Source organism: Falco peregrinus, chromosome 18 (assembly GCF_023634155.1).
Source record: "Falco peregrinus isolate bFalPer1 chromosome 18, bFalPer1.pri, whole genome shotgun sequence".
NCBI lineage: Eukaryota > Metazoa > Chordata > Aves > Falconiformes > Falconidae > Falco > Falco peregrinus.
Genome location: NC_073738.1, coordinates 721,181 through 747,795, shown reverse-complemented (window position 1 = coordinate 747,795; position 26,615 = coordinate 721,181). Strand labels below are relative to the sequence as shown.

Below are 26,615 nucleotides of genomic sequence, written 5' to 3'. Positions count from 1 at the left end.
ATTTCCCATGAACTATGAGCATTTTAGGAGGAAAAGAACCACCAAACCTGCTCAACTGCAGCCAGCAAGGCAGTATCTGTTCCCAAAATACAGCTAAAAGCATGTGCACAGTGCCTGGCACAGCAGATAAGACATCAATCAAGGGAATGACAACTTGAAGATTAACTGCTTGAAGGATGCTACCTGAGCAATTCTACAATGATGAAGTCCACACTTGACTATAATAAAAATAAGAGTCTAGTTTGGGGTTTCATCAGAGACTAAAAGGTCTCACCAGGAAAGGATGTAAGCAGCACAGAAATGTAGGTAGTTAGGTGAATTTTATCTCCTGTAACTTCAGGTGTCCACAAATGACCTCACTCTCTGCATTTCCTTCTTCGTTAATGGAGCCCAGATGACATGTACCTCCTCCAAGAAAAGCTGCCTACACTCTGGACTCATACAGCAAACTATTTCCTAAACAACTGCTTCGGTCATAGAAAACCAAACCACTGACAGCCACATTTAGTCAGATGAATCCCAAACTTGCTGTAAATCAGGCCAGCGGACAATTACTACACACACAAAAATGACTAAATGACTTATTACCATTTAGGAAAGCCACTGGAATTGGTCATTGTGGAAAGTTCTGTAAAAACACCAGCTCAGTGCTAAACCTTACTCAAAACGCAAACACTCAGACATTTTTAGAATGGAGAAGGAAAAAAAAAAAAAAAAAAAAAAAAAAAAAAAAAAAAAAAGAGTAAAACAAAAGGGATTATTCTACCATATGAATCCGTGGTGCTCTTTAAGACAATATCTAATCCTAGCCATTTCAAATAGCTGAAATTGTATTTGCAACGGGGATGGTAAAAAAAAGGGAATAAACTTCTCTAAATAGATTCTTGGTTAATTGATGGGGGGTAAACAAAATAAACATCATAGATGGTGCAGAAGAGATGAGGGGGAAAACTGCTGTTTCTTAAAATAAAAACTAGGGAGCACTAAATGTAAGTATCAAGCATCAGTTTTAAACCGAACCAAAGGATGTTTGCTTTCATCATACAGTTCACTTGAACTCAAGGAAGCACAATACCAAGGATGGCAAAAGCTTAACAAGGTTCAAAAGCAATAGGACAAGTTAATGGATGACAGATCCATCAGCAATTTTTAGATATTTCAGTTAGGACCCATGCTCAGGACTCCAAACCACAGACAACTGAATGTTTGAAAACTCCTCAGAATAGATAGCTATTCTGCAAAGCAGTGCTTAAAAATTTTTTTTAAGAGTTCCACCCAAAACATAACCAATTTTTTTCCCTGCTTTCTTCAAAAGAAGCTATGCACTCCAACTTGCTACCTTTAAACTTGGCTCACTAGAAAACCAGTTACCTTAATACAAGCATAATCTCTGCTGTATCAATTACTAAAAGAAGTGTCAGGAGTCCCTTGTACTTTTCAAAGTTTCAGGCAACTTGCTTAGCAAACAAGTGGAAAACCTACAAGTCAGAAAAGTTTTGCCCCAGGCATTACCACAAAAGCATGAAAAGCCATCAAGCCAAATTGAAAAAGCTGTCCTCATCCAACTGCTCTGCAGTCACAACACATCAATGGATTTATTCTTGCTGTTGTGAGATGTACTGCTGAAGTGCCCTTATTTTCCGAAATATTCACATTTTTGATCCTTCATTCCTAGAGCAGCCATTGCAAAAGCTACATGCCATGTGTTCAGCCCACAGAAGATCAGGATTCAAGCTGAACTTCATAAATATAACTTCAAAATCAGGCATAACAAGAGAGTAACTACCAAGGAGGAACTTGGCTTTTCAACAGCTTAAGATCATTTGGTGTCAGACTCATTAAGAGGGCAGTTCTAGGCTGACTTTTTCCATCAACAGATTAGAAACAGGCACCTCTCAAGTCTGGATTCATTCTGCCCAGCTTTAGGCAATAAGTGTCCCAGTTCGAAGCCCAAGATCCCTCTGCACTGACAGGGGGATACCCAGCAGAGAGGTGCGTGTTTTGCCCCACTGCCCTCTAGAAGCAGGATAACCCCAGATTTCGCCTCTCTCCTACAGGGGTTTTACCTGAATAAAGCATGTAATCCTACAGAGAACTATGGGACCCAGAGATCAAAAGAGTAGTTTCAAACACCACGTTTTCAAGCATTATGAGATTGATTCTTCTAACACAGTATCCATTTCCTAATGGGCACCATATTATCGCACTGACTACCAAAGAGAAAGTAGAACATAAAAGAATTACATAGACAAGCAAATGGAGTCTCTACACATCAGTGGAGTCTCAAATTACAGAATTTTAGCAAATCTAGCCAGCCCTAGGCAAGGGGAGTTGAGAGGAACTTGAATTATGCTATAACCAAGTATTGGTGGATGTTGAAGTGACTCTGTTGGTCACCCACTAGCTGTTCACTCAACTCTGGACTCTTGTAAATTTTTATGCATGTGTTTTGGGGTATCAACAAATCTTAACATGTTATGGGAGAAAACACAGTTCCCCAGGTTTACAAGCACAAAGGTAACGTCACTCTTGATTGGAGTTGCTTCCAATTCACACCAAGTGACATGGAATCAGGAATGCATCTGGGATTATATCAAACAAGGAGATTATTCCCCCCTTTTCCCCCGTCAACTTTCATAAATCGGCAAAAGCCTCCAGTGTCGCAGAGAAGGAAAGGGGCTGGGGGCCTCTGGGAGCAGTGGAAGGGCATCCACAAGAGTGGTCGAGAGCATCTCGCTAAGCCAGACATTTCATAACACTGCACAAATTGTACGTCCAGCTTAGCGCGGGGATGCTGCAATGGTCTTTCACCCTTTGAGCCAATTGTTAGCTTTTCACAGGAACCAGCAGGGAAGCACATGTGAAACCTCTGTGGGGCTGGTGAGTGTCTCCATGCCTTGTGTGACTCTGCATGTAGATGAAGCAGCTTCGGCTTTCGGAGCTGCTGCTGCTTAGTTCTCAGAGAAGTCCTTTTCTCCCGCTTGGCTCCCTGCTGCGACAGTCCTTTTCAGTCTTTCTATCCCCCCCCAGTCTCTTCTGCTGCACAACACAGGGTAACTTGATTGAAATAAAGACCCAAGAGAACATGGTTTATTTTCTTCTCTTCAATCCATTTTAGAAAAGATTTTTAATTGGTTTAAAAAAAGATGCTAAACAAAATGCAATGTTTTTCAGTCATCTTGAACTAGGAGTAACAGATACCACTATTTAAGCATTGCTGAGTGGAACTAGCAAGCATGAGCTGTGACCAGGAATTTAAAGCAAACTCAGAGATGTTTCTTGTTTTCTTTAAAGTCTTAACATGTTTACTCTCAAAACTTCTGCAAAGTACAAACAAGCCAGAAAATCCAGAAAACCAGAAGCTTCCAGTATTTGCCCTTCCCACACCAAATCAAAATAATATAGCCTCAATAGGAAGAGAGGAGTCTGGGAGGCAGCTTTCATAAACCAATTCAACAGAGACATATACCTCAACGTATAATAAGATTTCATCCCAGAAATGCTCCTCTTGCACACACAGCCTACAGTAATTGTAGGAAGCTGCTTGCACATTAAGTATACTCTGAAAGTGATGTGACAACACCACGTGAATACATAATCTGGGCCACAAAGATGGGAGCAGCAGAGCTGTGCTGCTGAAACGCGTCCTCTGCTTCCCACTCACTCCTTGCTTACAGTTTCAAATGCTTCGTGCGTTCCTGGTTCTAAGCTTTTCAAATCAACTCTGTATTTCAAGACCCTCTGACTAGAGAAATGGTAAAGCACTTACATGATAGCAATGGAGAACAGGTAGTGCCTGCACAGCATCCTGCCAATGATTTCTCTCAGCACAGGGACATGCCCAGACACTCCATATCCCAGGACACTCCATTTTTACAAGGAATGAACCTAAATCATGATCCCAATCCTACAGAAATTCGTGTTGGTTTGACCTCATGGAGCAGGTTAGAACCACTGATGCTACTCATGTACATTTAAAGCACATACCCGCATCTCAAATTACAAGAAAACCCCTGAAACCAGCCATTACTTCCAAATAAATTGCTCCCCAAGGAAGCCAGTCATCTCAGAGGGAACTTGGAAAGGCACTGATTAACCAGCAGTATTATCTCCCTCATGGGTTTCTCACTTGAGTTTAAAACCCAAGAGTCTCCATGCCCAAATTCAATCTTTTTCACAGTAGACATTCACAGCAGAAAAGGCCTCCTCCTGCATGACTCTCCATCTTATGCACTGTCTTGGTTTATTTAATGGAAAAAAAACAAACCCCACATGCTGTGACTATCACAGGGCACTCACAAGAAACACACACTAGGAAGAACTCCATCATCAGAACTGCCAAACTAGGCCAGCCAAAAGGGTCCCATCCAACCCAATGTCCTAATTTCTACAGTAGCCAACCAACAGTGGACACTTAGGGGAAAAAAAAGAAAGAAAACCACAACACATCATCAATCAAACAGTGACATTTCCTCAGAAAACTCTCTTTCTACCCTCCAACAATTTATGGCTTAAGTCACCATAATATTGGCTGTCAACCCAAAGTCTTCCAGCCTCAAGGGCATTTCAAACATTGCAAAGCACAAATCTCTAGCAACGTGCATAAACTTGGCAGATATCTGAGAGCTTCAAACCCTGCATCCTGCTTTCAGGGAGACTCAGGTGCCAACAAAAGTGCATCTAAGCAGCAAAACATATTCAGAGGATGCAGTGATTAAATGGACAATTTAGTATTTTAAGTTCCTTCAACAACTGAACAAAATCAAGTTCTATTTTCCCCTATTGATTTATGGGAACAACCATTTCCTGGTACTATGGAAATACCCAGCAAAAGGTCAATGATTACATGAGATTATGAAAACGGTTGTGCTGCTACATACAGGCAGACTTCCTGTTCCAATGTATGTGATAACAGAATCCAAGTTCTATGTTAGAGACTTCACATGGCCTAGAAAGCTCACTGGGAAAAATCTTCGTTCTCCCAGTTTGACAGTCACAAGGGGAACTTCAGGGCCTGTGGCATTACTAATTACTTCAAAGTTCTGTATTTGAAAGGTCTTTTCACCCTAACTCTCTAATGAAAACTATACTCACGCATACATTACTGTTTCCAGGATATTAAAAATGACAAAAAAATTGAGTTCATCCAGGCTGTGCTTCTCTGCTTTTTCCTGACACCAACTTTCAAGGTTTTCCTGTTAGCATGTTATTTATTCATGCAGATACTTTCACACACACAGCAGAATTCCAGTAAACAGGAAAAATGGCAAACAAGAAGAGTCTCCGTCTCACTCATTGCAAGCTTCAGAAACATCACTTGTGATGTTCTTAAATCTCATCAAGCCACAAAGTGCAAACAGACGGGATCAGCACCCGATGCAAGATCTTAAGCTTTCCTCACCCATTGTAATTAACACCTGATAATTTCAAGTTACGAACAAATTAAAACCCTGACATCCACAATCACACATTACTTAGAAATTGATTTCTGAATAAGGAGGGAGCACATGGCTGAGCCAGGGATTGATTTGGAATGAACAGACCCTTAGTTAATCAGAAAGCAGTTTGCAAGTTTAAGCTTTACACGGTGAAGGTTAAACTTGTTTCCCTAGTCAGTATTTCTAGGGCTAACTGCAGAAGATTCAGCCTTAAGTAATTAGGTAATTAAAGTTGAATTCTTTGTGGTTATCCTAGAAATGTCTAACTGAATGAACAGCAGCAGGCTTGGATTAACTTGACTGCATCAGAGACAATAGCACTAATACCACTGGCAGCACAGCAGCTATCAGCAAGACACAAAGCTCTCCACTGTCAAAATTATTACAGGAATAGCGCATCTCATCCCTCAATTACTTTCTTACCTGAGGGGGGGCCTTCTTTAGCAGTACAAGAAGGGCTTGCAACACCAGATTAGAGAACCGTGGTCCAATTGGGACATAATCTGAAACGAAAAATGCATTTCCATGCCTACTAAGCAGATCACATTTAAGTCACTTCACTGTATCAAGCACAGCTCAATGATGGCAAAGTAAATGGTTCCAGATCACTTCCACTTTGCAGTATTTCAATATTGCAAATATTTCAGTATTTCTGCACAGCAGACAACACAGCTCTCCCGTCATCCTAACTCACCTAGAAGTCTCTCAATGTCATCCACGACAACACAGCTGAGTTGGGACTTGTATGCATCATCAAAGATCTAAAAAACAGCAAAATTACTCATCTCAGCAGCAAAACTACAATAGTCATGATAGGACCTGTTGACATGTTTTTAGCTAAACACAGCAGTATTTAGAGGAATAGAGAATGAAAAAGATAAGTACCAACAGACTAGACTCTACCTGCATTTAATAAAACCATCTCAACAAATTCAGAGATCAGTTTTGTCCATTTACCCCATACACTCTGCAAAAAAGCCAGCTGCCCAGCATTTAATTGTAAAGCAATGGACAAAACAGAGCACAATTACGCTGTTTTTTGGAGCTGAGGCAATACTGATAATATAAAAATATACACAAATCCCCCACAATTGTAATGCAATTATGAAGCTTTTCTACCCAAGCTGGATATTGGTTATTTTTCATAACAGCACCCTGCAGAGAGAACAGACTCAGTACAGATCGAGCCTCCACGACACCTCTTACAGAGCAGCAAACCAGTGTTCTGCAAAGCTTTGGGTTTAAACAATAAGTAGCACTAAGGACATCAGTGGCACTGCAGGCCTACTACCTCCAGCACACTTCAAGTGAAGGCCAAAAGCCTCCTTTTTGAACCTAGATTATAAACTGGGCTTCCAGCTGTGAGCACACTGCTTCTCTTCGGAACTACGCAACCCTGCAACAACCTGATCTTACATGCTTCACTCAGTATCATTCAGGTAGAAAAGTAAGTGCTAGCTTGCTTCAGTAAATGAAATCTCTCTCCTTCCACCTGGCTACTTGGAATTATTTAAGATGTTCAACTTGTTTGCATTCCCCCTGCTCCTCAAGTTATTAAAACTCTTGTTTAACTAAACATTACCACCTCAAAACTGTTCCTAGCCTCATTCAGGCAGCATCTGTTCTTTCCAAGTGCTACCCTAAGCCCTTCCTCCCTTCATCTTTGCAGAGAGCTCCAGACTCACTCATCACAGATCAAGTGTTTTGTTCCACTGTTAGTCACAATTACATCTCAGACTCAACTGAGACAGAGCCTTGAAATTTTCCTTGAGTCACTTTGTGTCAGCGCCACAAAAACACTCATTCAACTTTATAAATAAATATACGCAGAGGAATTTAGGACCTACAGAGAGCAGAAAATGGTCACAAGAGTAATTAACTTTTCTGTCCACTGAGGAACATAGAATTGGATTGTACTCAAGCAAAACAGTAAGATGCAGAAGTACCTTCTTCATAGCTTGACACTTGGCTGTTTCAGAAAATCCAATCATTTTATCAGGAGAACAGATCTTGATAAAGGGAAAGTTTGATTCTTCTGCTATTTTTGCTGCTAAAGCAGTCTTCCCACTGTGGGGGGGACCTGAAACAAAGGACAAACATAATGAAAAAACAGGGACAAAACAGCTCTGGTAAGGCTCAGTGTGGATGATATTTTAAGCATGTTAATAATCTCATTCAGAGGTATCTGCATTTTGAAATGACCTTTTCTTCTACTTGCAGAAGGAACTAACTCCTAGTGCAATCCAATCCTCCAGATGAAGGAAACTGGTACAACTATTTGAGCACATGCACACTGATTTGCCATGAAACCAACACAAAAGAGGACATTAACACATTTTGTAGGACTGGCCACCCCACCAATATTAGCCCGTGTTTGTATTTTGGAGAAACTTCTCGAACTGCGGTTATGCTCCTTTAAGCGTGACTTCTGCAGGTACTGTGGCAAACAAGTCAACAGCATGAATGCCAGGTAAATACTGACAAAGACAGTTTGTTATTTGCTTGAATTCACACCAGAATAATTCAAAAGAGACCAAAGACACATCTTCATCTATACACCCAATACAAATCAATTTGGAGCGCAAGCAGGTGTTATATACAAGTGATATGTTGGCCACAAGCACGCGGAATTATTCAGGGGATCTATTAAAGGTTAATTTCAAAGCCACAGACCGCTGAACAATAGTGGTAATCCACGTTTTTTGACTTCAGGGAAAGAAAGAGGGAAGTGCTAAATGTCAAATTCTACTCCAATTAACACAGATATTGGAATTAGTTTCCTGGGCAGTTCATGGTTAGTAGCAGTCTAGATAGACGGCAATCCACCTCTAACAGCAGACACTGAAATGTGGCCAGACGAACTGTTGTTTGAACTCAGCTAATTACACTGATAAGCTCTCCAGTGGCTTCAAAGAGAATTTAGGCAACTAACTCAGCTAGCGATGTTCACACTGTAAACCATCCATATTTAGGTTATTAACTGGGTACATTCACTTCTCTGTTGCTCCAAGAACAGGGTTTCTCTCAGGCTGGGAAGCCAATTTTAGTACCTAAAGCAATTTCACCCAAGTAAACTGAAAGAGACCAATTCTATTTTTCCTCCCACGTGTTTCTTTTACATACAGACACAGGATGTAACATGACCACTTGGGCAACTGATAGGAATAGTTTACAGTACAGAAGTAGCTTGGTTTTTTTAATATATATTTTTTTCTTTAATTTACCTTCTAGAAGAACGCTAACCAAAGGAGTGCGGTCACTGTTCTTCGTTTGTTGAACAAGCAGCTCCCCATCATCCAACACCCTTGTTACTGGATCACCCCACTTAATAATACCATTCATGATGTAGCTTGCATAGTCTTCCTGGTTGGTTCCAAATGCCTGTATTGAGAGGGACATTTATTTTACTGAGAAATTTTGCATCACATCAGAAAAACATGAAGCAATTACACATCACCAAAGTGACCAGGACCAAGACTCTGGAAGATGCTTCAGTGAAATGCTCCAGTACTGGAACACCCATTGGTGACAACATTTCAGTTTGAAGGACTGAACCCTGTTGGAGACCATGCACATCTGGAAACATCTTTTCATACACCCTCTATACAAATTCTAATCAGTGCAAGCTGCCAATGGGTTCTGAATCCACACCTGTTAAAGACAATTCTCAAAAATGAAGTTTACACCTACTAAAGTCCATATTAAAGCTGTCACCCATTAACTGAAGTAGCCTAAAAGGGAGAGTATTCATACAAGGAGAAGAAATTCCAAGTTGCTCTCTATGTGTTCTATTCCTTTTTATGATTACTGCATGCAACAAAAGGTACAAAACAGAGCCTTAGCACTGCAGGCAGAAAGAGGCTCCCTATTTTCATTCCTACAGCACAGGACACAGTATGTCAGCCCACGGTGCACCACTGCATGTCTGATCCCAAAAGGAAGGTGCTACTTCATGTCATTAAACATGCTGTGTGATTATTACAGGGGTTACACAGTGCCTACTTACTGGTTTGATATCATTCTCCAAAGATGCAAAAAAGTCTCCTCTTGTCACACGCAAGCTCTCTGCCTTCTCCATATCCACTTCCACTTTGTTACTGGCCTAATAAAGGCAATAAAAGACACTGAAGTACAGCAGTACTGCACACAACCCCTTATCAACCTCCATCTCCACAGATCCAACCCATAGTTGGTTTACATCAGTAAGAAAAATGCTTCTTAACAGGACGCTTGTTGGACATCAACATCCCACTGGAGCGATCATCATCTTCACAGAGCCACATCCCTATGCCAGCCCCACAAAGTCATTAAGTAACAGCTGTTACATTTAGAGGCTGTAGAAAATATTCTTTGTTATGCCTTCTGTGGGCTAGATGGCAAGGGGGTGAGGCCTCCTTTGTTGTGGAACTGTTTTTCAGAAAGACAAATTCAGATTTGGTTTAACCCAACTCTGAGTCTACCCACACCATCTTTGGCATATAAACCAAAAATAAGAATTATTATCCACACACCTCTCTTTCAGGAGGGTTTATTTTTCTATTCAAACCATCTGCTTTCCTCTCCACACAAGAAAGTCTTTAGAGGGAACTGGTAAATATATAATTTCCCAATCATACCATAACACATTTCTCTAGTTTCCAAATAATTTTCATTGAAGTTACCCAAGTCTTAACAACACCACCTGCTTCTACCTGAGAGTATAATGGCCGCACATGACCTCACAGCTCAGGAAGTAAAAATTTAGGATTTCAAGGGGTTTCCCGGAAGGCACAGCAACCTCTGTTATCTTTGCCTAAGACCAGGGTGACGGATGAGTCAAACAACTTCGACCCTCAAAGATGCGTCTCAGAGATATCCTCTTACTAGGATGGTGCACTTGAGAACGGAAAGGAAAAAATGATAATAAAAACAATCACATTATGCTTGTCTTGTAGAGTAGCAAATGCAGCCTCTAAACCACCACCTCAGGAACCCAGACTGGCCACTAACACTGTGCCAAACAAACAGCTGCAACCAGAGGATGGCTGAAACAGTAAGGGTCCCTTCTCACAAAAAACACCCACCAAGCAGAAAATACAGGGTGCCCAACATACCAGCTTAGCAGATTTTTAGCACAGGTTGATCACCCTTTCACTTTGCAGAGGGAAGTGAAGGTACTTTAAAAACTATTAATATATTCCTGAAGTTGTTTGTACACTTAAAAACAAGGGGGGGCTCTTCCTTTCCTAGCCTTTAATGAGTTATAAATTTTAATTTTTAACACACACACAGTGACAGATTATCAGAGAGTTTAAATGATTCAGAAGGATAATATCCCTTGATTTTTAATTTGTGCTCTTGCTTCTCATAGGTGCTTCTGAAAACTAGGTCAGGCCTATGATGTATATTTTAAATTTTGCAGTACTCGTAGGAGAAAATAAAATACCTTAGTGCATCATTTGGCTGAAGACATCTTCAGAATAAACAGTAAAATTATCCAAAAATACTATGTCAAAGTGTTTGAAAAGAAAAAGCGTGGCTGCTTTGCATTTGGAATACACATACATATATTAAGATGTCAATCACATACCAACCTAAAGCAGGGGACTGCTCTTCTACATTTATGCATTGCCACTCTCTCTCCTCCCACTGTGACATTTTAGCACAACAGGGAATACCGCAAAACACTAATGGTCCCCAAACTCACCCAAAATTGAAGCACTGAAAAATCATCAACTATAAGCAAAATTAAAGAAAATGTTTTGCCTGCAGAGGAATAAAAATATCTCCAGAAGTGCTGATTTTTTTTTTTTTTGAGACAGAACACAAAATGTGAAACTGTTGATGTTTGTGGGGTTTTTGCTATAGGAAACTATTAATAGCTTTTTAAGTATTTTGGCTACACAAGAAATATTAGCAGAAATAGATATTTTTCCTTTAGAAAGAGTGCTCCCAAGAGATACAAATGCCTAAGCAACCAAATGATTTCTCTCACTTAAATGAAAGCGTGATTTGCCTTCCTCATATTTGAGGCTGAACAGACTTTTTACTTAAAAATATATCAGTGCCGTGGAATTATGTCAAAGGCTCTTCTCTGCAGTAATTCACACCCGTTCTTGGCCACTAGAGCTAAGGGGCTGTGCCTTTCAGCCTCCTTCTTCACTAACTAATCATCTCATATTTCAACACCATCGAATACTGTGGTTTGCATCTGGATTAATATAACCTGACATTTCACAGTCCTTAACTCCTTTCTACTTAAAGATACACTGACCTCCTGCGATCAGCAAACCTTGGGAAAGCAAGGCAATGTTTCTCTAGAACAGAGAGAGCCGAGAACATCACAAAGTCTCTGTGGACACTGAGACAATCACCAAACGAGTACTTATTTGAAATGGAAGACATTGTACAAGCCTCTTCTGAATTCAACCAAGATTTTAGCATCAGCAACATCTTGTAGCAAAGGATTCCTTCCACAGCTTAAATACTACTTCACACAAGGAACATCTTTGCTTTGCTTTGACGGTGGCCCTGCTGGTATTGTTTGCTGCTCTCCGAGTTCTTGTATTAGGAAAGAGTAAACAGTCATTCCCCATTCATTGATTTCAGTACCCTCATGATTGTTCACACTTTTCATGATCCTTCACCATATTTTTTTCAGGCTGAGAAATCCCAGTCTAACCGTTCTTTCAATGAAAACCCTCCTACACCTCTGCCCTTCCCTGCTGCCTTTCCATATCCTAGTTCTACCATAACCTTCTCAAGGTGAGTGTCCCAGCATCGCACAGATTCAACCACAGCATAATCATGGCCTCAGTTTTGCTCTATACACCTCTCCTAGAAAAATCTAATGTTACGTTTGCTTTTTTCACTGGTAAGGACTGGGCTGGTATTTCAAGATCATTATAACTCCAAGAGCTTGACGTCAAGTAACGGTCAGTCAGTCCCTATCATTGCCAGTATCTTTTTGAATTTTCTTTCCCCAGTGTACACTTCGATTCACTACATCTTGTGCACTCGCGTTATTGCAAATGCCTTCTGCAGTTTTCCACAGGTAGGCATTTGTCTTTATGACCACAAACCAGCTATGAGCTTGTAACCTCACTCTTCTCCCCTCTTTACAGATCATTTATGAATATATTGAGTTGCACAGGCTCCAGCAGAGATCCCTCCCATAGGACTGGCTGTCCCCCCTTTCCCCTCTTGCCTCCTGGGCCCAATCCATAAACTGAGCTCCAGACTTTCAGTTTTTATCAAAATTCACTGACAAACAATGACCTTCCACTCCCACCACACTATGCAAGAGCCACCTGGAGGTCAGGAGATGAAAGAGCTAATTCAGAACCATGTAAAACCACAGTGAAAAGGTGGTGTCCATATCCTAAGGTATGCTGGGATGCTATTACCCATTTGGAAGTAAACATTCAAGAAAAGATTCCAAACATAATTATTTTCCCTTTCCCTTTGCCCCAGTGAGAGACGACTGGACTGACCTTAATGTGTCTGTTCATAGCAGTAGACTGAGCAGCTCGAACTAAACCTTCTAATTCAGCACCACTGAAGTTTTTAGTCTCAACTGCCAGTTCTGCAATGTCCACATCTTCAGCCAGCAGCTGGTGTTCCCGCATCCGTACTGTGTGGATATGAAGAATCTGAAATCGACCCTTCTCATCTGGCAAGCCTGAGATTTTAAACAGAACGCATGTCAATCAATGCCTCGGCACAGCAACTGCAGCAAAGCACTTCCCTCTCCATGGTCCTACTTCCAAAGGCTCTTCCTCACCATGAGCAATTCATTCTTACAAGTAGAATATGTGACAATGCTTTTTGTTTGAGAACATTCAACTACACTAATTGCCTTAGCAAATTCCGTTTGCCCTTTGTTGGCATGTTGGCAGTCCCTAATCACTTCTCTGTCTTCTATGTGTTTCAACACATCCTCCAGGAGAACCTGTTTCATGATCTTACTGGGCACTGAAATGACGCTAAGTGGTCAGTAGTTCCCACAGTGCATCTTATTACTCTTTTTTAAAATGAGTGCAATATTCCCTTTTTTCCTGTCACTGTGGACTTTGACTGACTGCCATGACTTTTCAAACATGATGGAGTGTAGCTCAGCAACTACAGCAGCCAATTCCCTGAGGACCCAGGGATGCATCTTGTTGGGTCTCATGGTCTTGCATATGTCCAGGTTCATCAGGTGGTCTCAAAACTGATGTTCTCTTACAATGAGAAGGATTTCTTTTTCCCAGTCCTTGCTTTGAGGTTCACGGACTTGAGAGATGCAGGGAAAGTGATCACCAGTGAGAACTGAGGGGAAAAATTTGTTGAATACCTCAGCCTTCTCCGTGTCAGTTGCCAATAGTTCTCCTGTCTTATCTATCGGGACAGGATGGAGGTGTACATTTTCTTTAATCTTTCTTTTCTGGCCAATGCACCTTTAGAAGCCCTCCTTACTATTCTTCACATCCCTTGCCAAATTCAGCTCCAGCTGTGCCTTAGCTTTCCTGATCCCATCCGTACACATCCAGACAGTGTCCCTATATTCTTCCCAGGATACATGTCCCTGGTTCCATGCCTGTGTATTTCCTCTTACCCTTTAGTTTGACCAGGAGGCCCTTAGTGAGCCATGCTGGTCTCCTGCCTTCCTTGCCTGATTTCTTACACGTGGGAATCAAGAGCTCTGGTGCATTAAGAAAAACATCCTTATAAGAGTTGCCAGGTCTGCACCCGAGTGCAGTTTCCCAGGGGGTCCCTAATTACATAATCAAGTGAAAGTTCACTCTCCTAGAACTCAGGGTCTTGGCTTCACTCTTCACCTGTCCCATACCATTCTCATAAAATGTTCATCTTCTCTGATGGAGGTGCTAATTTCCATCTGCACCCTTAGCAAGTCCCTTCTGAAATGTATATAATGGAAGATACAGAAAAGACTTTTCTTAAAACATAACAAGTCAGATCACCATCTTGGTAAAATAATGCTATTCTTTAGCTCATTTTCCAACCTACCTTCCCAGCCTTTATTACAAGGATCTGTTAATTTGCACTGACGAGTATTTGTGCTGAGGATGTGTGAAAAGTCATTTGAAAATGTGCATAGTCCCCAGCAGTGTTCAGTCCCTATCATCTGATAATTTATTCTAGGGATGCCTTGCTCAGTCCCTGGAATTTATTTAATTTAATTAACTTTTGTCTACTAAAGATGTAGGTCTTACACCTGCAGTACAATCAATCTCACCTGTGCTTACTAGTAACAGTCGTTATCAGGCATTTGTTTTCAAGTGTGAGGCTGTTCAAAGGCAACTGTCATTACGGCTACACTTTTTCATCCCTAAAATGCTTTCTTTATTGAGTCTTTCCTTCAAATCCTTGTAGCTGTGTTATGTTTGTAAAGACTGTATCTGGCTACAGTTTTTGCCAATGCTAATATTCTCTCATTACTATTCATCAGCTTGACTTCCAATAATGCTTTATGTGCTGCTATACACTTCCTTTCCCAATTTTCCTTTTTTGTGGATTAAGCCAGGAGTAGGCACAAGTGTGTGTCTATTTTTTCCTGCACCTAACAAATGTCTTAGTCTATGGCATATTTGAAACCATCCACGCTGCCTGTGCTCCACCAGATATTTACATCCTAGCTAGTGCTCTAGTTGTACCTCTAGCCCCCACATCTTGCTGAGCTGTGTGAACAGTAATGCCCGATATGAACTTATTCCCTACAGTACTCAAGGACAGCATTAACTCTGGAGCATCAGCATAAGCTCCTGGGTTACCACTGCTGCCTCAGCAGTCATCAGCTTCACTTCCTCATTCCTCCTTTTGCCTCAGACCTTTCCTTTTCGGCTACCACCAAAACTCTTTCGTGTTTCTGGCTCTTCCAAAGAGTGACGTTACCCTTTAAGGATAAGAGAAAAAATCCCTAGCAAGCTCTTCAGATTACATTGATAGATCAGATTTCAAGAGTTCCCCTACAGTTCAGACCAGCACACACAACTGCAATTTTGCCTGCCACTGTAGTATGGTATCATATGATTTTTTAGGGTTATATGGACATTTTCATCTAATTTTCTGCAATTGTAAGGAAACAAAACATATTAATAAACATGCCCCTGCCTATTCCTTTTTTGTGACTCTACAGTTTGAGAATTTTTACCTTGACAGTAGTCAGTGCCTAGCTCAGAACATAGAAAATGTTTTGTGACGTGTATGTCTGTGGAAGGTTAGGGGAAAACGTTTTACATGCTTTTTCAAACTAGACATCTGAAACTGCATTGTTCAATCTCTAAATTAAACACAGATCTCAACCAATTTGGTGATTTGACTGCAAGACAGGATCATTAAGCTTTTTATCAGTCCCATGCTTTTCTCTGTTCAAACATTTTTCCATGAATTGTTAACCTCAGAATTGAGCATAGCCTAGTCACCCTTTAGACTCCACCATGATCTTTACTGATCAAACTTCTGATCTCAAATGCAAAGTCAAAGACTTGTTTTCACGAATCTATGATGATCTGGGCTTAATAAATCCTATATTATCAGATATTCCAATAGCTTATCAGTAGGTAAGTCTAAAATGGTATTTTTAATTGGCTGATTACATTTACATGCAATATGACGGAAAGAGCTGCATGAAGTTCAGCACCTATGCCACCCTGGTTAATTGTTCACTTTAAAATACACATTTGCTTTACTATTGTAAGTACATGTGAGCTTATGTACTGCGATATGCCAGCTTGCTTACCAATCTCCATTTTCACCTCCAGTCTCCCCGGCCTCAGCAGAGCCTCATCAATCAGGTCAGGTCTGTTGGTCATTCCTAAATTCAAAAGTTAAAAACAAAATAAGCATTATCTGAGCTTACTAAGTGGGTCTCCAACTTCTGAAGACAGCCCACAGAGGTAAGAAGATACCTCAAAGAGTCTCAAGAAAACAGACAAAAAAATACCCATCTTCAGAAATATTGCAGAAGTCATGCCCTGAAGCAGAGTCAGGGCAATAGGGATCAAACCCGTACTTGTGACTGTATCTGCAGGGCTCCCAGCACCAGGACAACCAGACAACACAGCCGGAGAAGCCCCACTCCTTTATATGCCAATACATCAATGCACATAATTCCCTGCAAGTTTTCTCAGCCTACAAAACACTTGTTATCAGAAGCTGAAGGAGGAAATTGTTGAAAGCAACAGTATCAGCCAATTAGAGCACTATCTCCCTTTAAAACTGCTACTGATGCTTGTCAGATAGCGGACGTTCAGTTTGGATTAGTCCAAACAGAACCAATACCGGTAAAGATAACCTAGCTGACCTGCAATGATGAAATACCAGCAATTTTCAGCCAGACCCCTTAACAGAGAAAGTAAGCACCATCATTCATACCAATCACTAGGATGTTATTCAGCTGCTCTACTCCATCAATTTTAGACAGCAACTGGTTCACAACAGTATCATGGACTCCAGTGCTACCCGCCATGCTTCCTCTCTGCTTGCAGATTGCATCAATCTCATCAAAAATGATGATGTGCACACCGCTGTTTGCTCCAAGCTATTGGAAAGAAAAACACGTCAGGAATGACACATGTCAACACTGAAAGCAATTCAAACAAAACTAACCTCAACAAGCTCAGCCACACAGATACAGAACATTGGTACCTCCATGTGTTTTTAATATCACCTATTATATATGTATCAGGCCCCTTTCCAGAATAACATCTTGCCATCCTCCAAAATGGGGCAGTTAGTGGGCTTTGCCCAAACACAGGACTCCACAGCTGACACTGGTAAGAGAAGCAGCATTTCAAGGAAGAGGAGTAGACTGAACCAGAAAAGCACCAGCCTAAAGCTGGAATACACAGCTCAAAGGGTCACAGTACTCAGGATCTGGGAAAGCCCTCTGAAAGGGAGATGGAGAAGAAAGCACACCTGTGGAGGAATGTACCCGATGGGGGACATACCCCAGCTTGTACTGAATGCAGTAAATACACGGCTTGCCAGACTATCTTTGCTCTCAATAATTTTAAAGGAGCCCATTCGTTCAATGTGATCAGGAAAAGAACCGCTTATTTCCAGGTTCACTCAAAGGTGAAGCAGTTACAGCTGGTAAGAGAACAGCATACTTTTTGTGACCGTATTATGAAGCTTTTTCCCTTCAAATTCCACCTCTAAAACATCTTTTGTGGACAGCGGAGACCACATTAACACTGGGTAAATGTGCTGTCACTGGCAATCTGCCCCAGACACAAGTCATTACAATACCAACCTTTTCGAGACCTTTTTAATCTTACAACTTGTCATCAGGACCATCCCCTCCAGCCAATATAAAGTCTATTTTAACAGGTGTGTTATTGCAAAGGAGAAGAAGCTCACAGCTTTCAGTTATATTGCAAAAAGCAGAAAGAAGGTGATTGTTTACATCAGTATGGGTTACCATGCAAAGCCGACTTACTGAGTAATCTTCTGCAGAAGAAAATTAAATGATTTCAAGCCACTAGTAAAATCTGTAGATTTTAATAGATATTTATTATATAATATAAAATATAAATATATCATTATATTATTATAAATAATATTAGATATTTATTTACTATATATTTATATAAGGCATAAATAAAATTAAGGGATACAATGTCCTCTGCTAACGTCTTCTAAAAAGACTTCCCTATATTTAACCGTGACTTGCCTGACATTGTATTTTCTTTACCAGAAAATCTATCAAAATTAAGTGGTCCACAGCAGGGAAACATTACCATAGCACACCTAAGTACTTACACCTTCAAACTAAAGACTGTACTTTTGATAGCCAGCTAAAGTAATGGATAAAAAAAAAAAAAAAACAAGTTTGGAAAAAACATTCTCTTTATCTCCACTTCCAGTTTCAAAAATTTGTACACTCTAGTTTCAAGACATTAGTCTCATCCATCAGTTTTCTGCTGAGAAAAATTAGTGATGCAGCAATTATAACACTTCAAGGATTACAATATCCTCATACTAACAAGCCTGTAACCCCAAAACCTGAAATTGTGAAAGCCTAATTTGAAATTCATCCTATGTTATGGTCCACCTGAATTCAGTAGCAAAATCCAAATAGACTAATGGTCTCTGCCACAAAAAAATAAAGAAGAAGGAACTTTGCTATCCCATTTTTAAGCACTTTTTGAGCAGGTGACACACCACATAATACAAAGCACAGCAGGATGGGCCCTACTGCGTTACTTTAGAATAACTCTGCATGGCATCTAAACAAATTGTCCATCTTCAGCATAGCCAGCTAGAAAACCAGCTACCTTTTCAGGTTCTAAGATCTTTTTTTTCAACTGAGAATGTGACTCTGTAGAACGTTAATATTCAGTGACTTGCAAGGAATAACTATAATCGCAAGCTAAGCAGTGACTCAGTCTTTTAACGCAAGCAGTAATTTTCTGATTATAAACCTCCTTTCCAGCCATTCTTTAGGCACATTCATACTGACCATGCTACTTATCTATGTTTACATTACCCTTCTTTGTTCTTCTTCTGCATCAGCAAACAGCTTGCGGATATTGGCCTCAGATTCACCCACATATTTATTGAGGATTTCTGGACCATTGACCACCTTTGGTTCTCTGGCATTCAGCATCTTCCCAATCTGTCTCGCCATAAGTGTTTTACCACAGCCTGGAGGTCCATACAAGAGAATGCCTTTCACATGCTTGCAGCCTAGAACAAGAGAGAACAAGTTTAGAAAGCAGGCTTACGATGGAAACAGCAATAAAGAGGAAATTGCTGCTTACAGTAGAGGTGCTACAGGGATCTGGCAGGGATGTGCATTAGCCTTAGCTCTGCTCAGTGCCTTCCTTTATCAGTGAAATTCAAACAAAGAATTGCCAGACTGAATCAGAGTCATTACAGTGATCCAGCAAGGGTCAGGAAAAAGAACCCACAGAACAGCACAAATGCTCTCCCATGCATTAGGCATGCCAAGTTAATGGCTAAGGACTGAAAGTGTGATTTATGATTTCTGGTCAGTAATAGAAAGCAACAGGGACCACTTAGTGAACATGTGAATAAGATACTTTTCAGTTCAATAAAACCCAAGTGTAGGTCCCAGCAATACTGATGATTCCCAGATAGTGAGGGGCTGCAGATACTTTTTTTACATCCTCATATGCCCTGAACACCAAGCAAAGATGTACTAGCAATTTAGGACAAGCACGTACTGTATATGGTTCATCTCTCTCCTAGAGGGACACACAGTGCCTACAAAGGGAGCCTTCCTTCACAGAAGGGTTTCAACTGAGTTTAATTTTCAGGTATGTAAGGAAAATGAAGCATCAGACCGTCAGAATTACTCAGTTGACGGTGAGCTCCCCATGTAGACACAGATCAAACACCTTAATCTGATTCTTGAAAGAGAAAACAAGGAATATCATGTAATAACGCCTAACTTTTTACTCCGGTATTGAGGCTTTAATGAGTCCCATATAATACATGGCGCTCTGATTGCAAGTTCATACAACAAATACTGAGAAAACTGAAAAAGGCTTCTAACAACCACTAGAACTGTCAGCCCCAAAAGCTTGACCTGTAATTAGAAAGACCTGAAACACTCTAATTTATTCAAAGAACACGACTTTGAACGCTGGCATGAGCACTGGCATTTAAATTCTATTCTCTAGGGAAACAGAGGATACAATGGTTGCAAGCTAATGCTGGACACATCCCAGTCGGCAACAGGCACGTTTCCTCAGTGTGCACACAACTGATAGAGGTTCCCCAGAGCAAACAAGAATCATTTCCCTGAAGGACTTGTGGAATTTTGCATATATAGCTCATGAGCCCCAGACTATTTTATCAACTTTCTTAATATCCTCATGCCTTATACTACACTAAGAGAGGTCGCAGCACCAGCATGTGTCCCTTATGAAGTTTTATTCACTTAGTGGGACTAGCAGCATACACAAAAGCACTAGCCAGACAGAAAAGATAACTGCATCAAGACAAAACCTTTTCCCTGGGAGCAATCCTAAGGGGCTGGTGCTGGAAAAAGCTGAAATAGGAGAGCCGAGATCATGTATCAGCACCAAGTTTTAAACACAGAGCATCAGACTCGGGAAAAGCCTAAAGAAGTAGAAAGTCACAGTATAGTATCATAGCTGAGGCAACTGAAAAAAAGAACAGTGAAGAAAAATAGAAGTTACCTAGAAAAGACACGGGAGCTATATACTGCCCAATTTAAAAGACATGTACAAGACAGATTCAGGATCAGAGCAAGTTTGGATATTGTCTGCTCACAGAGTGGTAAGGAAATAAAAGTAGTATGTAACTGATTTTGTCTAGCTCCTTGTACTTCCAGCAGACCTTTTTCTATTTTCCAGTGGATACTGAAGGTCAAAGAGTAAACACAAAACTACAAGTAAACAAATTTATTTTCAACATTTAGGACACAGCAGGTATTTCAGTAACTTACATCTTCCTGAGCAATTTCCAGCACAATAAAAACTATTAGGTTCCTCACTGTATCGCTTCAACTTTGCCCATGAAAAATAAAGATGTGCAGATAGCAAAATACTAAGCCTACATGGACTCAGGGTAAGTGTCCTTCTCCTTCAAGTGTTTTAGACTGCCTTGGCCACACATAACACCAACAACAAGCCAACAGACTCCAGCATCTACTGCCCTTCCTCTAGAGGTGTAACTCATGTCACTGTCAACCTCGGCGACCAGACCAGTGAGGACATCCCAAGGAAAGGGACCTTGAGGAAGCTGTACCACTCTAGCCCATGGGAAAACAGCACATCTGGAATCTGCCTCAATAAAAATCTTGACTCTGAACACAAGTGTTTAATTACAGAAGTAGGGAATTCAGTAGCACCTTTTCCTTTTCCCTTGCTCCATCTCACTGCTGCACAAGATCCCTACACGTGCTCCAGACAAGCGAGGGACACAAGACCACTGTATTTGAAGATAAAAAAACTCCATGTTTTATTTCAAGAAATTTTATTTAAAACCTTAGAAATCTTTAAGCATTAATTGTCTGAGGTAAAAAGCAACAAGTTAATTAGTGGAAACTGTTCCATGCTGTGAATGACACTCATAATTCATTCATTATGTACCACGTTCTTGCAGTTTGCCTTTTTTAAGGATGCAGACCATCCCACAAGAGCCCTGCAGTGCTTAAGATAGACATTAAAGGAAAATCCAAAAGCAGCACAGATGGCACAGAGCTCAGACTTAAGAGGACCCGAGTTCAGTCTCTACCATCGTCAAAAGCTTAACAAGTTTGGGCACACAGAGTTATTTGTCACCCACACAGCATGACTTCCCTTCTGGTTTCTGGCTCGTCTCAGCTACATGGTAAGCTCACCCCACACAACTGTCTCCTCACAGCTGCACAGACCTCACGGCAACATTCTGCCTTTAAAGAACAAGTACTTTGCTCCTTTATTAACTTACTGATACTCAACTGTGATTTCACTTACTCCTGAACAGTATAATGATAAAGAATTAATTTCAATCTGAATAAATTGCTCACTACAAAATAATTTGTATTATTCACATGCACTGCTCTCTCTCTTTCAGGTTGTTCATACACTGAAATGAAGTTTCAGGAGAGAACACTGCTATGAGGAATGTCTGATCCCTACCAAAACCCCCAAGAGCAATAGTGCTGCACTGAGTAAGCATGGTAATAAAGCTGAAAGATTTTTCTGGGCTTCTCTGCAGATAAAAAATTTACTATAAATATCAAGAGATCTAGCTAAGAAGAATTCATTAGTCAACTTTCAGGCATCTACAAGTCAAAAAACATAAACAACATATACTGTCAGTAAAGACAAATTTCACACAGGAATGAATGAGGCATAGATAAATTAAAAGCTATTCCTGTCAAATCAATGTCACAAAAGGTATTGTTAACGTGTTTTGTGGAGGAACATGATCACCTATGTAGCCAAACAGCACAAACCAGGATTTCAATGATGAGTGATGCTTTGAAGGGAAATCCCAAGCAAACTGATGCTCAAACAGCTCCACTGCGCTCAGGCAAGAGAGGCTATCAAAAGGCTATCGGCAAGTCAGGGCACATGTACACAAACAGGCCTGGGAGCATCCTGAAAGAGGCAGGAAAATTGTGCTGTAGAGTATTTTTCTCTAGTGCACTTTCAAAAAAGAACCATGAAGAGCACTCTGCTCCTTCCCCCCTCCCCAGTTTTCCTGCAACTCATGATCTCTCTCCTAGAAGGAGGTACAACCTAGTTATATCCACTAGAAGCTTCTCTTATACAACCCAAAAAACCTGAACTTCTTTACAAGCTCAAATATTTTCCTCCTCTGTGCGAGCTAACATACAGCCTTAGCAAAGGGCCAAGGCTGTAACACACTGCACCTGAAGTCTCATTTCCCATAGTGGGAGCATATGGAAACCAAAAGGCAAACTGGCATGGTTACGGCTGGGTGACTCTGGGAAAACAAAACAAATTTGCTTAGAAAGCCTCCTAGGATTTTTGCCCTCTTCCTATTCCTCAAACTTGCCTATTATGAGAAAGCATTACTTCTTATCCGATAAATAAAAAAAATAAAAGACAGAAGCTGCTGCAGGAAGAAAGAAAGAAGGCTGGTCAAAGGCAGGCCACTGCTTCAGCAGCCTGCCAAAGTCCTCGGCTGTACAGTGCCATTAGCTACTCACCCCCCTAGAGCAAAAATACCAGCTCTGGGGCACAGCACGTTCCCCGAGAACCTGACAGCTACAAACCTGACCCAGACAAGCTCGGCCAGTGTTGGGCAGCCCACATTCAGTCTTTAGCAAGTACCACCACACATGTGTTCCCCCACATCTGAGCATCAAGGACATTACTGACCATCTGCTGCAAGATTTGATTGCCACTGAATGGGCAACATTAAAAGCTGGGTCTTAATCGTGTGGAAGAACATTCCTGAAACCAAAGCAATTAGTTCCTCTTCAAATAAAACTGCCACAAGCTACTCCAGTAGAGATTTCCCTGTATAGCTACATTCACCTGGCTAAAATTAAAGTTTTAAATACAAGCAGGACTTTATTAAAATAGACAGGTGATGACAAACTACAAATGTTATGTCTCAAATCACAGTGGGATGCTATGCACCACAGAGGAATTTTGATTAAGTTTATCTCCCTTTTGCTGATTTCACCAATGCAGCCCAAATGTCAATACTATTATGAGAATTTTATAAACACAAATTATTAGCAGTGCAGACATCTCTAACTCGTTAAGCTTACCATTAGGAGTCCCAATCAAAGGTCACGCCTGTAACCTGATACTTAATTATGCAATTTAATGACATACAGTTAGAGGCTGAATAAGTATGTTAGCAAGAACTAAAAAATACCCAATATGGGAAACATTCTACACAAAGCATCACGGAAAAATCATAAAACCTAGTAAGAATTGGAAACTTACTCGTGTTACCAAGAGAAGTCAAACCCTATTTTGAACCAGAATGTCACTTACCCGAAGACAAGACAAAGTTTATTTGTTCAACTCTCACTATTCACTTTTTTTGAAAGATCAGAAGAAATGTTTTAGTATAATAGGGATTTTCTACTTGGGAGTGTAATTCCCCTTTTAATTAAAATCAAAGCATTCTGGTGTGATTGTATCATTCAGATGCATGTATTGGGAATCTGCATTGATAGTAAAGTACCGATCCCGAATACATCAGTGAGAGATTCTTATCTTTGCACATTAATCTTCAAGCAGGTTGGGGTAAGATTAGGGTTACCAGACTTCACACAGACAAAATTTCCCCAAAAATATAGCTGGGTGGAATTTCCCCCTCCTCTCATCCTGTAAGCCCAGCATTATTCCAGCCTACATCACCGCCTCCAGTTAATATTCCTGCAGGATTTACATGCTACCAACAAGCAGCAAGACTGAAGTAACTTGTTTCTGCTTCTCTATCAAAGCTGAAACAGGGAAGGGCTACACCTGAAACAGAAGGTTTTATTTTAATTGGACTCTCAATAGCCAGTTTATTTGATTTATCAATTCATTGTAAAGAGAAGACAACCAAGTCAGTAAGTTCTTCCTAGATCTTTGAAAACAGCTTTCTCATCATATCTTGTCTGGCTGTGAGAAGTTTAATGCACAGATATATAAAGAGACAATACCTAGATTTATGACAAGGGCGGGACATTTATCAATTTCTGATGGAATGTGATAAAAAATAAATCAGCTTTAGAGAAGCTTCCAACTGAACGCTTTTGGCTACACAAACAATATCATGACTCTCAAAAAAAGGGATTTTGGTAAGAGTATATACTTTAAAGACTGGTTTGTTTTGTAAGTCATCACTGTCACGAAGAGTAAATGCCTGTGCCTCTTAATAAAGGAACTACAAAAATTTAGCTAATTTAAGACAAAGATTATGCAGAGCTGTTGGATGGATTGCTGAACACAGCAGCTGATATTTACAGTCGTATCCCACCTGGATGTTAATAGCTATAAATCTCATCAGCATTTTCTACTTTTTGAAATAAACCTGGATCATTTCTGTCTACTTAGAATGTCAACATGATATAATTTGTAAATGACTTATGGAACACTTATCCACAGAGCATTACAGAGTAAATAACTATCAACATAACAGGGTCACTGGGATGTCTCAAGGCCTGGCCTTCCAGCTAGAGAAGGCCTGTGGCTGGCAAGCAGTGGTGGTGATGCCTGCTGACTAACACCACAACTGCAGCCGTATGAAGTAAGAGCAAAAGTCTTCTCAGGATCTCGTAATGACTATGGCCATCAACACAGAAACGCAAAAATTCCTTGCAGCGCATTTGCTGGGAAGTCCCTTCTCTCCCTTCCAAGCCTGCCATCCACAACCTTCACTTCAAATTTCCACATTCCTGCGTTGAAAGAACATTTTTTCTTTCCTGGCCATGCGGAATTTTGAAGCCCCCTCCCATATCACTCCCACTGGGCTCTTTCCAAGGCTGAAGATTTTCAAACCAATTTACTCTGTGTACAGAAGCTTTTCTGATCCAACCGTCCTGATGCCCTCCTCTGATTTTTTTCCCGTTTTACTGCATCCTTTCCAAGACAAAGGCCAAGACCGCATCCAGCAATTCAATATGTGAACAGATTACAGATTTACACAGTGGCATACTTATGTTCTGGGTTTTTTTTGGGGGGGTGTGTATTTAATTCTTGTTAATAATTACCAAATTCAAGTAGGAATTGATTGACCCCTACTGCACCTTTGAGTAATTGTTTTCATAGATCTAGTATAGCCCCAAAATTTTGCTCAAGTGGAAAATCAGCACAGCCAACATTTTACAAGTTGTGATTTTCATGCCCACCCTTTTTCACTGATCAAAGGTTTGTTTTGTTGTTTTATTGCTGAGTCACTCAGTCTTGGGAAGTCCTTCTGCAGAACCACAGAACAGTTGAGGCTGGGAGGGACCTCAGGAGATCATCTCATTCAACCCCATGGTGCAAAGCAGGTTCACCTACCGCAGGCTGCCCAGTGCATCAGCCACTTCTCACAGTTCTGTGTCATCTGCAGACTTGCTAAGGGTGCTCTGTCCCATCCTCCAGGTCACTAATGAAGAAGTTAAACACTACCGGCCCAGTATGAACACGTGGGATACACCACTAGTGACTGGCCTCCGTAAGGGCATTGTGCTGTTAATCACAGCTCTTCAAGCCTAGCAAGCCGAGCCAGTTTTCAGTCCACCATGCTGCCCACTTAGCTAGTCCATCTTCCATCGGATTTTCTACGAGGCTGTTACAGCAGTCTTGAGAGCCTTAATACATTTAAGATAAACATCCACAGCTCTCCCCTTATTCCCTGAGCTACTGATTTCATTGCAGAATGCTATCAGATTGGTTAAACAGAATTTCTACTACAGAAAACCACGCTGACCACTCACGATCACCTCCTAGTCCTTCATTTGTCTGGAAATGGTCTCCATAATTAGTTGCTCCATCACCTTTCCAGAGACTGAGGATAAGGCAGACAGGTCTGTAGTACCTGGCTTCCCCTGCCCTTCTTGGAGATAGGAATAACATTTGCTTTCTTTCAGTCCTCAAGAACATTTCCCGATTGCAATAATCTTTCGAAGAGAATTGAGATGGCCTCACAATGATACAGGCCAGCTTCCACAGCACTCATGGATGCATCCATCAAACCCCAAATGCAATGCAGCCTTCAGTTTCGATTCATTTCAACTGTCTCCTTTCTCAAGTA

General features: G+C 40.8%; 1 protein-coding gene across 6 annotated transcripts in view; it reads right to left on the bottom strand.

Moving 5' to 3' along the window:
* NSF (N-ethylmaleimide sensitive factor, vesicle fusing ATPase) overlaps positions 1–26,615 on the bottom strand; it is a 75,176-nt gene that overhangs the window by 12,323 nt on the left and 36,238 nt on the right. For all 6 annotated transcript variants that reach the window (XM_055789889.1, XM_005234906.4, XM_027783070.2 and 3 more), the window contains exons 9-17: positions 18,910–19,109; positions 16,794–16,959; positions 16,159–16,233; positions 12,911–13,098; positions 9,445–9,540; positions 8,663–8,819; positions 7,385–7,518; positions 6,133–6,199; positions 5,862–5,941 (exon numbers count right to left, since the gene is read on the bottom strand). In XM_055789889.1, the coding sequence (XP_055645864.1) occupies positions 5,862–5,941; positions 6,133–6,199; positions 7,385–7,518; positions 8,663–8,819; positions 9,445–9,540; positions 12,911–13,098; positions 16,159–16,233; positions 16,794–16,959; positions 18,910–19,109 (1,163 nt within the window). The remainder of the gene's footprint in view (positions 1–5,861; positions 5,942–6,132; positions 6,200–7,384; positions 7,519–8,662; positions 8,820–9,444; positions 9,541–12,910; positions 13,099–16,158; positions 16,234–16,793; positions 16,960–18,909; positions 19,110–26,615) is intronic.